General features: G+C 37.4%; 1 protein-coding gene across 3 annotated transcripts in view; it reads right to left on the bottom strand.

Annotated features, from left to right (window-relative positions):
• dnmt3bb.1 (DNA (cytosine-5-)-methyltransferase 3 beta, duplicate b.1) overlaps positions 1-13,540 on the bottom strand; it is a 171,474-nt gene that overhangs the window by 137,997 nt on the left and 19,937 nt on the right. For 2 of the 3 annotated variants that reach the window (XM_039735310.1, XM_039735311.1), the window contains exon 2: positions 7,924-8,012. The exons of the other annotated variant lie outside the window; for it this stretch is intronic. In XM_039735310.1, the coding sequence (XP_039591244.1) occupies positions 7,924-7,935 (12 nt within the window). In that variant the 5' untranslated portion in view covers positions 7,936-8,012. The remainder of the gene's footprint in view (positions 1-7,923; positions 8,013-13,540) is intronic. 3 annotated transcript variants of the gene reach the window in all.

Raw genomic sequence — 13,540 nt, forward strand, 5'->3', positions numbered from 1 at the left:
GCTTTCTCAAGATCTTTAGAAGATAAAAAAGGCTTTATCTTACCTAATAGACCAAGTTGGAAAAATATGCTCTTGACTACAGAATTTACTTGTTTCTCAAAAGAAAGGTTACTATAAAGGTAACACCAAGATTGCAGACTTGTGTTTTGGAAAAGACAGAGAAAGAACCGAGAACTCTAAGACCAATTTGGGCTTTAACCGATGGACCGACTATAAGCACCTCCATTTTATTTTGATTTAGATCAAGAAAATTATTAGCCATCCAGGATCTTAGTTCAGACAGACAGTTGTGGAGTTGATTTGTTGCAGAGTTGCAGACAGGAATATAAACCTCAGTATCATCAGCACAGCAGTGAAAAGAAATGTGAAATTTCCTAAAAATCGCTCCAATAGGGTGAAGGTATATTGAGAATAAAATAGGACCCAAAATGGATCCCTGATGAACTCCATATTTAAGAGGAGCAGTAGATGAAAAAGAGGAATTTAAAGTCACTGAAAAGTGTCTACCAGTTAGATATGACCTGAACCAGTTAAGAGCAGCCCCTTTAAGCCCAACAAGATGTTCAAGCCGCATCAGCAATATTTCATGATCAATGGTGTCAAAAGCAGCGGACAGGTCAAGGAGGAGAAGGACTGCTGCATCACCCGAGTCAGTAATAAGGGAGATGTCATTGAACACTTTCAGGAGTGCCGTTTCAACACCATGATAACGCCTAAAGCCAGATTGGTCGATCTCAAATAAATTATTGGAGCTAAGGTGATCAAACAATTGATTATAAGTAATTCTTTCTAGAATTTTAGCCATAAATGACAGTTGGGAAATTGGACGAAAATTGGTTAAAACTCCAGGATCTAATTCTGCCTTTTTTAGATGGGGACAGACTGCTGCATGTTTAAAAAATGAGGGCACAACCCCCGAACTAATAGAATCATTTATGGGCTGGGCCCAAAACATCAATCATACATCAGAATGTATGGAAACGTATTTGAGCAACACAGAAAAAAAAATTAGGGATACAGTGAAGAAAAAAAAAAGATCTATTTCATGATGAAAGTGGAAATTTTGACTTTAATCTCGTAATTTATTTTGTCATTAAAGTAGAACGCTATAAGCACCATCTCAAAACAGACCCACTTGTTAATCACTACGTACTCCTGTGGCTTCCTCCTGTGCTGATAACAACAGCAGGCAGTGATTGCCACACAGAACACATTACATTTATGATATTCTAGCTCTCTGCACATTTAGAATCCTTAGATGTATACTTGATATCACTTTCAGGATGAAATGTGTTAAAGCAAGAATGTCAAACTCACTATTATTGGTGGGCTGCTTCGACTGCCATACATGTGTCAGCGGGCCGCACTGTAACAAATACTATTATACTATTATACAAAGTTACTGTAGCTTTCTTTCCAATACTGAAAACTTAGAAAAATGTAACACTTAAAGTTTAAAGAAAAGCAATTTATTTCCATACAAGCTCTGTACAACAGCATACAATTAGAGTCTTAGTCTCTTAGCTGGGTCCTTATATTATTATGTTATATTCATTATATTATATAGGAGTCTTACAGTGTGAGATCTGTTTCTTTTGTCCCGACACTTGGCATCTCTTGTTAGTGACCAGTTCGTCAATATCAGGCTTGAAATCTTGTGCAGATGCAACTTTTATGAAGGATGAAAGGTGCTCGACAGAAAGTCTTGAGCGATGTGGGGTTTTGGTAGCTTTCATTAACAAAAACAATTTCTCACAAAGGAAAGTGCTTCTGAACATAAGACAGTACTCTCAATGCCAACTTACGGATCTGCACATACGAGGGTGGCAGGTAAGCATTCAAGCCTGGCACACCAACTTTGTTTTATTTTGCCTTCAGAATAGAATCTGACTGCAGTTCAATCAATTCCATTTGGATATTCTCAGGCGCATTCTCAGCGTTGTAAGGCCGAAGTTATACTTCACGCGACGCATGCTGCAGCGGACACTCCTGCTACGCAAGCGTTGTTCATACTTGCGCGCGTACTTTACGTAAATCTGGAGGAATCCACCAGGTGGCAGTGCAAGATATTATCACGGTGAGAACATGTTCGGCTTCTCTGTGTTGTGAATTGCCTAGAACACCTATTAAATTCTGATGACACCTTACCGCAATATCTCTGAAAAGGGTGTTTATTGATTAAATCCATCAATCCAGGGATGTCTCCATTCCAGCAAGCATTGTGCACGAGTGAGAAACAGTCCCTTGACGAGGCCTCAGCTCATCGCAAGGTGAATACAAGCACACACATACACTAGCGTCATTTTAGCGGCACCAAATCCCCAAATCTGTATATCTTTGAAAAGAAACCGGAGCACAGTGTGGAATACAAGCAGGAAATACCAGCAACATAAGTCCCTGTGAGACAGCAGTGCTATCGCTCCACCACCGCGACATCCCCATGTGTGTAATTATTCCCCCATGTGTGTAATTAACAGTATTCATTATTTAAACGAAATTATATGTAAAATGTAACATGCACACTTTAATGCATTTCATCATGAAAGTGATATCAAGTATAAATCTAAAGATTCTAAATGTGCAGAGAGTTGGAATATCATACATTTAATTTGTTCTGTGTGGTGATCTATTGCTGCTTTCCGCTGGTGTCAGGTCCAAGAAGATCGTAGCGATTAAAAACTGGGATGACGTTTATGACGGTCTGCTTTAATGATAAAGTAAACTACAAGGTTAAAGTGGACATTTCGAGATTAAAGCTGAAATTTCCACTTTAATCACAAAATACACGTTTTCACGGTGTCCTTTATTTTTTTCTCAGTGGCTCAAATATAACGCTATACATTATGTTGCTGTTGTTAAGTTGCAAAAATAAAAAAATAAAAAAGACGGCACAAAAGATGGTATGTGAGACTTTTAAAATGTATCGTGTCATTACATTCGGGAACTATCTACATGTGACAGAAAGCCTCTATGCAGATTCTACGGGATGAATGCTTTGATGTGGTGAAGCAAAATGCCGACATACAGATGCATTAGTGGTGCTTTTACATTCAAGCGTTGCATATTCCCGATCGTAATTACACGATACATTTTAAAAGTCTCACATACCATCTTTTGTGCCGTCTATTTTTTTTTTTTTTGCGCAAATTCACATCGGCAACATAATGTAAAGAGCTGTATTTGAGCCACTGAGAAAAAAATAAAAGACAAGGTGAAAACGTGCATTTTGTGGTTAAAGTGGAAATTTCGGCTTTAATCTCGAAATGTCCACTTTAACCTCGTAGTTTACTTTATTATTAAAGCAGACCATCAGAACGCATCCCAGTTTTAATCGCCGAAGCTTCTTGGACCTGACAGCAGGTAAAGTAAAAAAATAAAAAATAGACAGCACAAAAGATGGTATGTGACACTTATATAATGTATCGTATCATTACAATTGGGAATATGCGACGCTTGAATATAAAAGCACCACGAATGCATCTGTATGTCTGCATTTTGCTTCACCACTTTGAACCATTCATCAAACAGCAAAGCGCGCACATCGACCCGCGAAGGATCTCCATAGAGGCTTGCTGTCACATGTAGATAGTAAACAGAGACTCTGACGTCACGTTCCGACTTTTAGCACACTGTGCGCCCACGACTTTTTGCTGGTACTGCAACTCGCGCACGTGTCGCGTTAATTTCTGAGGACCTGCTCAGAGGACGCGTGAAATGAACGCTGGGAAAGCATGGCAGCCATGATGCGGGCGCAAGTATAAATCGGCCCTAAGAGAACAGCACAAAGTCCTGTTTGTGTGAACTGAGATCACGAAAACGCTCACTGAATTCATTGTTCAGTAATTCAAGTTGGAAAATAAATCCTCCAAAAATCTAATTTTACTTTACTAAGTTTACTTCAAAGTTTATATTGTAAAATAAGCTGATATGCAAAAAGCCACCTGACCTACACTAATGTTACAAACTCAAAATCACAAAAATATGCTAATGAACAACTCATCAACTTCTCGCGTCCACTTCAGATTTTCAGCTGTAGTCTGCAATGTTTGTTACAATACTTGCACAAAATTACATAAAACTAGAGCAAAAAAATGTGAAAATATGCTGGCTATTACTACTCGTGATGGTCAGTTCTGCCCAGTGGCCAGTCTCAGCAGCCCAGCCAGTAGTGTAGCCTGTGCATGGGCAGCCCTGGGCAGAGAAAGAATCGGTGGCCCCTTTGCCCGCCAATGTCAATATGGTATCTTATGCACGGCGGATGGCCACGTCCGTTGCAGACACTGCATAGCCGCCTCGTGCTCATGACACGCTTCTATATGCGCGTGTCCGTAACTTGAAAACCAAGTGGCGGCCCATGATATTCTCATTATGGCATAACGTTATAATACTACATATAGCTTACTGCTCCGACTCGAGCAACATTAGTAAATACAGCATACTAATTAAAAAGAAACACAATGTTTTTCGTCCACATTGCCGTCAGCTGTGTCATTATTTTCTCTTTCTGTTTTATATTCAATATATATTGGCGTGGCATCCCTGTGCAGGTGCACAGTTTGCACATGCCTAAGGCCGACCCTGCTTCAGCCTAGCACTTCAGTTGTGACATTGCGACTCATTAATTTTGGTCAAGGCTCGTGGCTATACTAGCAGATGATGTTTCCAGTACCGCAATGCCATGGGAAAACGCGCTTTCGTCAGAAGGCAGAAGAAAGAAAAGTCAATAAGTAACGCCAAAGATGCAGAATGATTCAATCACAAATGATAGTAATCATTTTGTACAAGTTCAGTGCTAACTAGGATCTGTCATGTGGGCCGCCCAGATTTCTGTTGCGGGCCGCGTGTTTGACATGCCTGTGTTAAAGCATGTATCCTTATATATAATTTGATACTATTCATATGTATGGTGTTCGCGTCAATACCCTGTATGTATTGTGTTTGCATCAATACCCCGTATGTATGGTGTTCACGTCAATACCTCGACTCAATACAAGTTAGAACCATGCAAAGGGACTCTGCCTCTGTAATTAGAACATAACGTGGCAAACGCGGACGCAGTATTGCATGATTGGCTAAGAATGTTCGAATGCTTCAGTGACGCCACTGGACGGCTCAGTATAGTAAGTTGGTGTTGGTTCGAGCAGATAACAGTAAGTTTGTTTGGTTTTTGGAACATTGGTTTGGTGGGGCGTACTTTCTAGGACTAACATCATTGACTGACTTAAACCCTTCGACAGCTCCGGAACCATAAGTAATTTAGAACGTATCGCCCTTTGCTTGGTACGGCGAGCTCTATCTTTGGGCAGTTCGGTTTTGGCATCCGTCCTTCTGACATCAATTGGCAAAATGAGTAATGGGTATTAACAACGGTCATTGTTTACATTTTAGCCGATCTCAGATCTAAAATGACCACACCAACATAATTTTTACTCCGACTCTGATTAGAGTAGTAAATTACGGCTTGTTTTGAAAATTTGTTTGCCGTAAAAAATCAAATGAGGTGCGCAGAAGAGCTGAGTTCACAGATCGCAGCCCCATTTAAACAGGAAGCTCTTTATTACATCGGCCGAAAAGGTCTATTTTAAGCACAAATCAGTGCCATGATAACAAAATCATTTCAAGGACTTAAAAAAAATAAATAATTCTATCCAGAGAAATTATGGATTTTACATACGTAGAATTTGTAGTCCGATTCCATCGGGCTCCCAGCCGCTAGTTTAACAGATAATTCGTTAACATCATTTAAATAATTAATACTGTTAACAATTACACATGTGAGGGCAGCATGGTCTCAGAACGATAGTGCTGTTGCCTCGCAGGTAGTCACAGTGTGCTCTGATTTCCTTCCAAGGACATGCAGGTTTGAGGATTTGGTGATGCTAAAATGAGGCCAGTGTATGTGTGTACTTGTATTCACCTTGCAATTAGCTGATGTCCCATCCAGGGATTGTTTCTCTATGAGCACATCTTTAGATTTATGTACAGTACAGGCCCAAAGTTTGGACACACCTCCTCATTCAATGTGTTTTCTTTATTTTCATGACCATTTACATTGATAGATTCTCACTGAAGGCATCAAAACTATGAATGAACACATGTGGAGTTATGTACTTAACAAAAAAAGGTGAAATAATTGAAAACATGTTTTATATTCTAGTTTCTTCAAAATAGCCACCCTTTGCTCTGATTATTGTTTTTTTTAAATGGTTTTATTTCAGGTGACTACCTGTTGAAGCTCATCGAGAGAATGCCAAGAGTGTGCAAAGCAGTAATCAGAGCAAAGGGTGGCTATTTTGAAGAAACTAGAATACTTTTTATTGTTTCTTTGTATCAGTATACTGCTGCTGGATTATGTGAATTTCCCCTTGGGATTAATAAAGTATCTATCTATCTATCTATATAAAACATGTTTTCAGTTATTTCACCTTTTTTTGTTAAGTACATAACTCCACATGTGTTCATTCATAGTTTTCATGCCTTCAGTGAGAATCTACCAATGTAAATGGTCATGAAAATAAAGAAAACACATTGAATGAGGAGGTGTGTCCAAACTTTTGGCCTGTACTGTATGTAATCATTAAACATCCATCCTTTTCAAAGATATCGTGGCAAGGTGTCCTGTGAATTTAATGGATGTTTCAGGCAATTCACAAAACAGCGAAGCCAAACATTGTTTTTTCACCATGATGATTACCTTGCAATGCCACCTAGGAGAATCCTGCAGATTTACATAAAGTACACACGCAAGTATAAACAGTACAATGTGTCACATACATGCACTTAGGAGGCAGCCAATAAGCCCCAAGGTGAGTGGTCTAATACAAGATGAAAGGTTAATTTTGAGTACTAACGTTTATCTCTCTCTTTTACTAGACCCAAAGAAAACAAATAACAATTTCACGCACTTACCTTCATTACATCTGGATTCTCAAAATGGCCACTCCACATCAATTCTGTTTCCGACTTCCAGAGATGATGTCACTTCCGGTCCCGCAGTGATGATGTCACTTCCGGCTCCTAATGAAAATGTCACTTTCCATCTCCCATTGATGATGGCACTTCCGCTTCTGCCATGATGACGTCACTTCTTGTTCTCATTGATGATATCACTTCCGACCCACTGTTTTGATGTCACTTCCTGCCAAATCACATCCTGTCGCCATTTTGGGTATAAATATCCTCATTGCAATACTGTATTTTGTCAGATGTTTTAGTTTTTGCTCAAACTTCATTCAATTTTCATCACGTCCAACGGACATTATATGGGGCAATTTCCCCAATTCTTTTTGACGTTTCCTGAGTTTATTACAACTTCTTGCGCAGCAGTAGCATCCGCAGGCGCACGCGTTACATGAAGTATAAAGTGGCCCTAAGATTAACACTATTCAAGGTTTAAATCCATAATCTTTGACAGGCAGCTGGAGCGCTTTGCTGAGTTTTATAGTGAAACCTGTGTAATGTGATGTGTCATGCCTCTTGGAAGACATTCTTTAGCAATGGTGCGTTGAGTCCTAGTAACATACTAATAAAATGCACGCATTTGCTGAGACTCTAAAATGGCAGTGTGACGCACTTAAAATGAAATAAAAATATTTCTGTTTCTCATATTTAATAATTAATCTAAAATTCACATGTTGACATGTTCCTTAAAAGTAAAGTTGTACTAATATTTATAATAGGAAAAATTATTTTTTTATTCACAAAGATTATCAGAAAAATATAATAAGCTTACAAGTCAGCTCAAAGAACAACACAAACATATTCAATTAAATTAATTCATATAAAAACACACTCTTACAGCTCTACATTCTGTAATATAAGTATTATAAATACATAACTTCAACATGTAATGTTAAAACACAGGAAGTGAAATATCATAAAATATTTTGACAGGAGAGTCAAAAAATACACAATCCTACTCACCTGTGCTGGCATTTTTCCACCTTTACAAAAAAAATCTTTGAAGAACACTTTTTTATGGTATCACCAGCCTTTGCTTTTTCTTATTTGGCCTGTAGAGAGACAAAATCATCCTACTTGTCACTGTATTGCCAAAAGAATCAATTGTTTCCTCATTCAGTCAATACAAGTAGTACCATTCTAGCAAATGTCCCAACTGAAAGTTAAAACAGAGTTAGACTCACACTGTGTTTAACAAACTTTATTGCATCTAGAATTAAGTAAATCAATTCACTTAACCATGAAAACTGCAAATTGCTTACTAATTACTAAATATTTACTGTACATATCTCTGAATGTAAAACTGCAAATAAAGTTTAATTAAATATAATACATTAGAAAGTAGATGTTAAGAAGAAACTTTAAAAATAAAGAAAGAATAAAGGAAATTTGATGAATACAAAAGTACCTAATACCTTCTGGGTAGGGTGGGGGGTGATCTTGCGGTCTTGTATGCATGTTATCATCCAGTTGACTCTTAGAACGACCACCAAAGGGCGAACTGGAGATGACTGCCAGCATTCTTTAGGTTTCAGTTCCACAGCACTCCTGTTGCTTTTGAAATTAAATAGAGTTGGCTGGATCCGAGCGTCAACTGGATGATAACATACATACAAGACTGCAAGACAAACACATTAAGTCTTCATTGTTTAATTTATTTTTATTTTTAAAGTTGTGATTTTTTTAATTATATTTTTTTCAAACAATTAAAAAAAATGCTAGGAATTTCAGCTAGTAGCCAATAGACAGCATTACCCTAACATGAAAATTTAAGGTATAGTGCCCCTTAAAATCTGAACACTGGCCCAAAGAGATTTTACCTTTTATAAATAATGTTTAGTAGGTTTATAACATACAGTACTTCACTGCACATGTAAAAAAAATCTAAATTTGCAAGAAAAATCTTTATTATTTAATAAATTAAAAAAAAGAATATATAGCATTTGTTAGTTTTAGTCAAAACACCCATACTAAGGCTATGAGATGGTCTACGGGTAGCTAAGGGTGACTAGTGAATCTTATCTAATCTTAGCAACAAACTACTTTTAACATGAAAACCACTGAATTCAAGTGGTGCGTTAACTGATAATATATTTAAAATAAGCTAGAAAATGTACACAGGAGTGTAACATTAAGAAACTTATTTTTCTGATTTGAAAGTTGGTAGTGTTTTTACTTTTTTAGTTATTTCATCAATGAGTCAGTTATCACAATTGTCTTAAATATCTTTGTAAAAATGAGTTATGATAAAAAATAATAGCCATAACAGAATAAAATTATATATGTTAGTAAACTGCATAAAATACTGTATATTCTATATGACAATCCTTAACAATGTCATGTATTAAAAAATGTAGCTCAAATAGTTTTGCAGTGGCTCATTGGCTTTCATTGACAGCAGATTTCTATTTCAAGTAATGTAAATATTTTGGAGGTCTGTAAATAATTGTACTTCATATTTCTTACACATAACAGTTTTAGTAAATACCCATTGGAGAATTAAAATCTATGTTTGTTTCTCAAGGTAAAATTCTGGCTTCTTCAGAAAATGATGGAGAGCATGTCTAGAGTTTTGCAGATACATTATAGAGTCAGAGAAATATCTAATCATTATAATGTGCAAATGTTTTGATATCTGCCACAAAAGTAATCACAAAGAAGCTTCTCCAAACAACATTTAATGCTGACCTGGAGGGCCTGACTCTCTGCGTATAAAATATATGCAAAAGGCATTCCTCAAACCGAAAAGTTACATTGGACCCAAAATTGAAACTCCATATAAAGTGGACAAAGTACATCAATAAATACATTAATCCAACAAAGAACATAATACATACATAAAAATAAACAAAACAATATTCACAATACACAAAATAATTAAAAATAAGAAATGAAGTAGAAATTTACTTGAGCCAGGGAAAAACCCAGGCTAATCTGTAACAGCAAACAATGCAGTTGTGAGGTTGTTTTTAGTGTAACATAATTTCTAAGTACATATTCACTAAATTCTTACAGAGTAGGAATGTCACAAGAACTGATACTTTGGTACTAAGTTGTAACCAAAATTCTGAAAATGTAACAGCTGATTGTGAAAGTTCCGAAAATGTAGATAATACGTAACTTCAGAAGGCACATCGTATGTGATGAAAACATGACTAATAACTAAATATGAAAATAATTCACAGTGGTGATGATGCATTACCACATTAACACGTGTTGGAAAAAAAACAGTAAAAGTCTTGTGTGACAGGGCTTTTTATTCGATGCAGGAGGTTGAACTGGCTTGAGACAGGGTGAATATAACAGGGAGATAAGTGTGTCAAGTGTTACACAATGCTTAAGTGCTGATGTGCCCTATTTGGTAATGATCAATATTATGGCCATGTCGTCAGGGTCAACGGCTGTTTCAAATTTTCCCAAGTAAGCAACCTCTGCAGTAACCGTGTGCTATTCCCTAATAACGCTTGTCAGCAAACAAATTGTATTCATGTTTGGAGGTTGCATGTTCAAAGAGAAGGTATAAAAATCAAATAACTGCATGGAACTCCAGAGTTTACCTATGGTTGGATGGAAGACAACATTGCTGCCTGTGCCTAGGACACAATGCTTTCTTACGTTCTCTTTCATGGACTAGACAAGCACCTATTGCAGGCCACTGCATCAAAGCTTTGGCCAAGTATAAGCTCTTCTTCGATGATCATTATTATCATTTTACTGTGACTGTTAAGCTTTTATTAAACCAAAGCTAAAATACTGTATAATCTTCTTTTAGTGTTACTAATTTTTTCTTCCTTTTAGAATCACCACAGTAGCACTAGGGAATGATATAATACTTTATGGGATGTGTTCCTTATTATTACAAAAAAATAAATAAACAAAAATAGAGACTTTTGTTACTGACAATTTTATTTCATTGTAGTTCAGAAAATGATTAGTGCGTGCTTAGACAGCACAATGATTTACCAATTAGATGTGAGTTGTAATTTATCAATTAGAAGTGTTATGAATTTCTCAGAGGAAACAAAATGAATGGCATATTATATTTCTTTTTAATACAGAGTCCGACACAATACCAATAAAGGAAATTAAAATTCATTCTCCGATTGTACATCTACAGACTTCCACCCTGGCAAGCATCCACCTATTTTCTATGCGGTGTTTACAGGACTGACAAACAGTATACTACATGACTGAATAGAAATCTGTAAACGCTAAATCTAAGTAATTCGTTTGGTTTTCCAGGATAAACTAATATTCATTAGTAGAGTCCCCAAAATATGACAAATGTAGTGAAAGCACATATGTCACATGTTTCAATGGTACACTGGCGAATATGATGCATTCTCTCAGTTATGATCATTTGAAAAGGAATGCCAGTTCAGGCCATTGACTAATTCTGGATTTGTACACATGCATAAGGGGTAATAATATCTGATCACTCATATATGATACTTTGAAATGAGCACAATAAAGGCTGTACTAAGAGCACCAGAAATTTATGACATTTGAAATTTGAATCAATTTGACTAATCTGTTAATTGTTACTTATTATTAAATTCTCTTAACCAGCAAGTAATTCAAGCATAAATATTTAAACAGTTAATAATACAAAACTAATATAGAAAAAAATAGACTTTCAAAGCATGTTGTTGGAAGGATAGCTTTGAACAGTATGTTTAAAAAATGCCTTGGAATTCATTCATTCAACAGGACATACTGTATACTATATACTGCATAATAACGTTTCTAGAGAGAATTTTTTTTTAAATTATACGTTTATAACTACTTTACAGATTGTCAGGGATGCCAGGGGCCATGACCAGGCCGGGATGCCAGGAGGGACCGGAAGAGGGTCAGAGCCCGTCCTGGATCACGTGGGGTTTGCCTTCCGGGTTGCTTTGGGGGCCACGGGTCAAGGGCATGGAAGCCTTTCCCTGTAGGGGCCCGTGGTCACCGCTAGGAGGCGCCCCAGTGCCTTGGGGACTTGTTACCCCAGCACTTCCGCCACACCAGGAAGTGCTGGGGGGAAGAGTTATGACGGCGCCCGGAGAGCAGCCAGGAGGACAGCCGGCACTTCCGCCACGCTGGGGCGTGGCCAACAGAAGATTGCCAGGAACACCTGGGGCTCATCCGGGTCCTCTATAAAAGGGACCGTCTCCATTCATTCGAGGCTAGAGTCGGGTGGAAGGAGGACGAGGCAAGAGGAGCTGTGGAGGCGGCCCGAAGACAAGGCATTGTGGCCAGGACTGTGTTATTTGGGGTATTGTGCACTTTTGAACTGGGTCTGAGTGACCATTGAATTGGGTCTGAGTGACCAATATTGTAAATATTGTGTTTAATAAACGTGTGGTGGTTTTAAGACAACATGTCCGCCTGTCTGTGTCCGGGCAAAGTTCACAAGATATAACCTATATTTTCAAGCTGCTGTTACTCTAAGTTCATCACCTGCATAGGTGGAAACCAAACCTCAACATCTCAACAGTCTTGTTTAGCACAAGTTCTAAATATAGAGTTTGAAATAAATGAGCACAAACATTTTACTGGTCATTCAGTGAACATTTGAGAAATAGCAGTGAAATACAAAATGAATTAAAGCTGAGTAAACAGATTTGAAACTTCCCATCTAATTTAACATTCTTATGCCCAGTCCACATGGTAGTTCAAATCTTAGTTAAATGAATACACTCTGAGAGACTTAGGCATTTAAGTTGTGTTTTGTAATGGCTCTTAATTGACTTCAATATGATGTTATATTCGCGTTCATCTGCCTCTGGTAAATGCCTACCTACTTTTTTGTGTTTAGCTGTGGGAGGTAGTTATCAAGCAGTCAAGAGTGTTTTTAGCCTGTGGGGTTTGAGGTTCATCCTTCATTAGATTTGCTAAATACAGTATGGATCAGTTGGCTTTATTAGACCTGAACCTTGACATCCTTGTGTTAAACATTCTCCTGATACTGTGACATTGGCAGAGAAAACTTTGCCACCACTACTGGGTTCACCCTCTGACTGAACAGCATGTGAAGAAAGGGAGCCTCTGTGTAATCTATGAAGAAATGGAATGATGTCTGTATAAGTTTTTTAAATACTGTTGGATGTCAATTTTGAGCTTTGTTTGCATGCTGCTGTTGGGACAATACCATATCACACACTGGTCAACCATTATGCGAGTTAGTGATAGCTCTGAAGAGGTGCTTCTTGTCACCCTGAAGTAAGCAAATATACAAAGAGTATTCACGTATGCACTCAGTATTAGTAATCCATAGTATAATGTTACGTCATTTGCACAAACTTACAAATTGTTTTGAATTCTCCATTACTATCATTTTGTTCATAATGTGTGTGTGTGTGTGTATAGTGGAACCACGGTTTGCGAGCATAATTTGTTCCGGAAACATGCTCGCAATTCAAAGCACTTGCATATCAAAGTGAATTTCCCCATAAGAAGTAATGGAAAGATGATTCGTTCCACAACCCAAAACTATTCATATAAAAATGATTAATACAAATTATAAAGTAAAAATACAAAAAACAAATTAATCTGCACTTTACCATTGAAAAATATCATGGCTGGTGTGAGTGAG

This window comes from Polypterus senegalus, chromosome 14 (assembly GCF_016835505.1).
Source record: "Polypterus senegalus isolate Bchr_013 chromosome 14, ASM1683550v1, whole genome shotgun sequence".
Classification (NCBI taxonomy): domain Eukaryota; kingdom Metazoa; phylum Chordata; class Cladistia; order Polypteriformes; family Polypteridae; genus Polypterus; species Polypterus senegalus.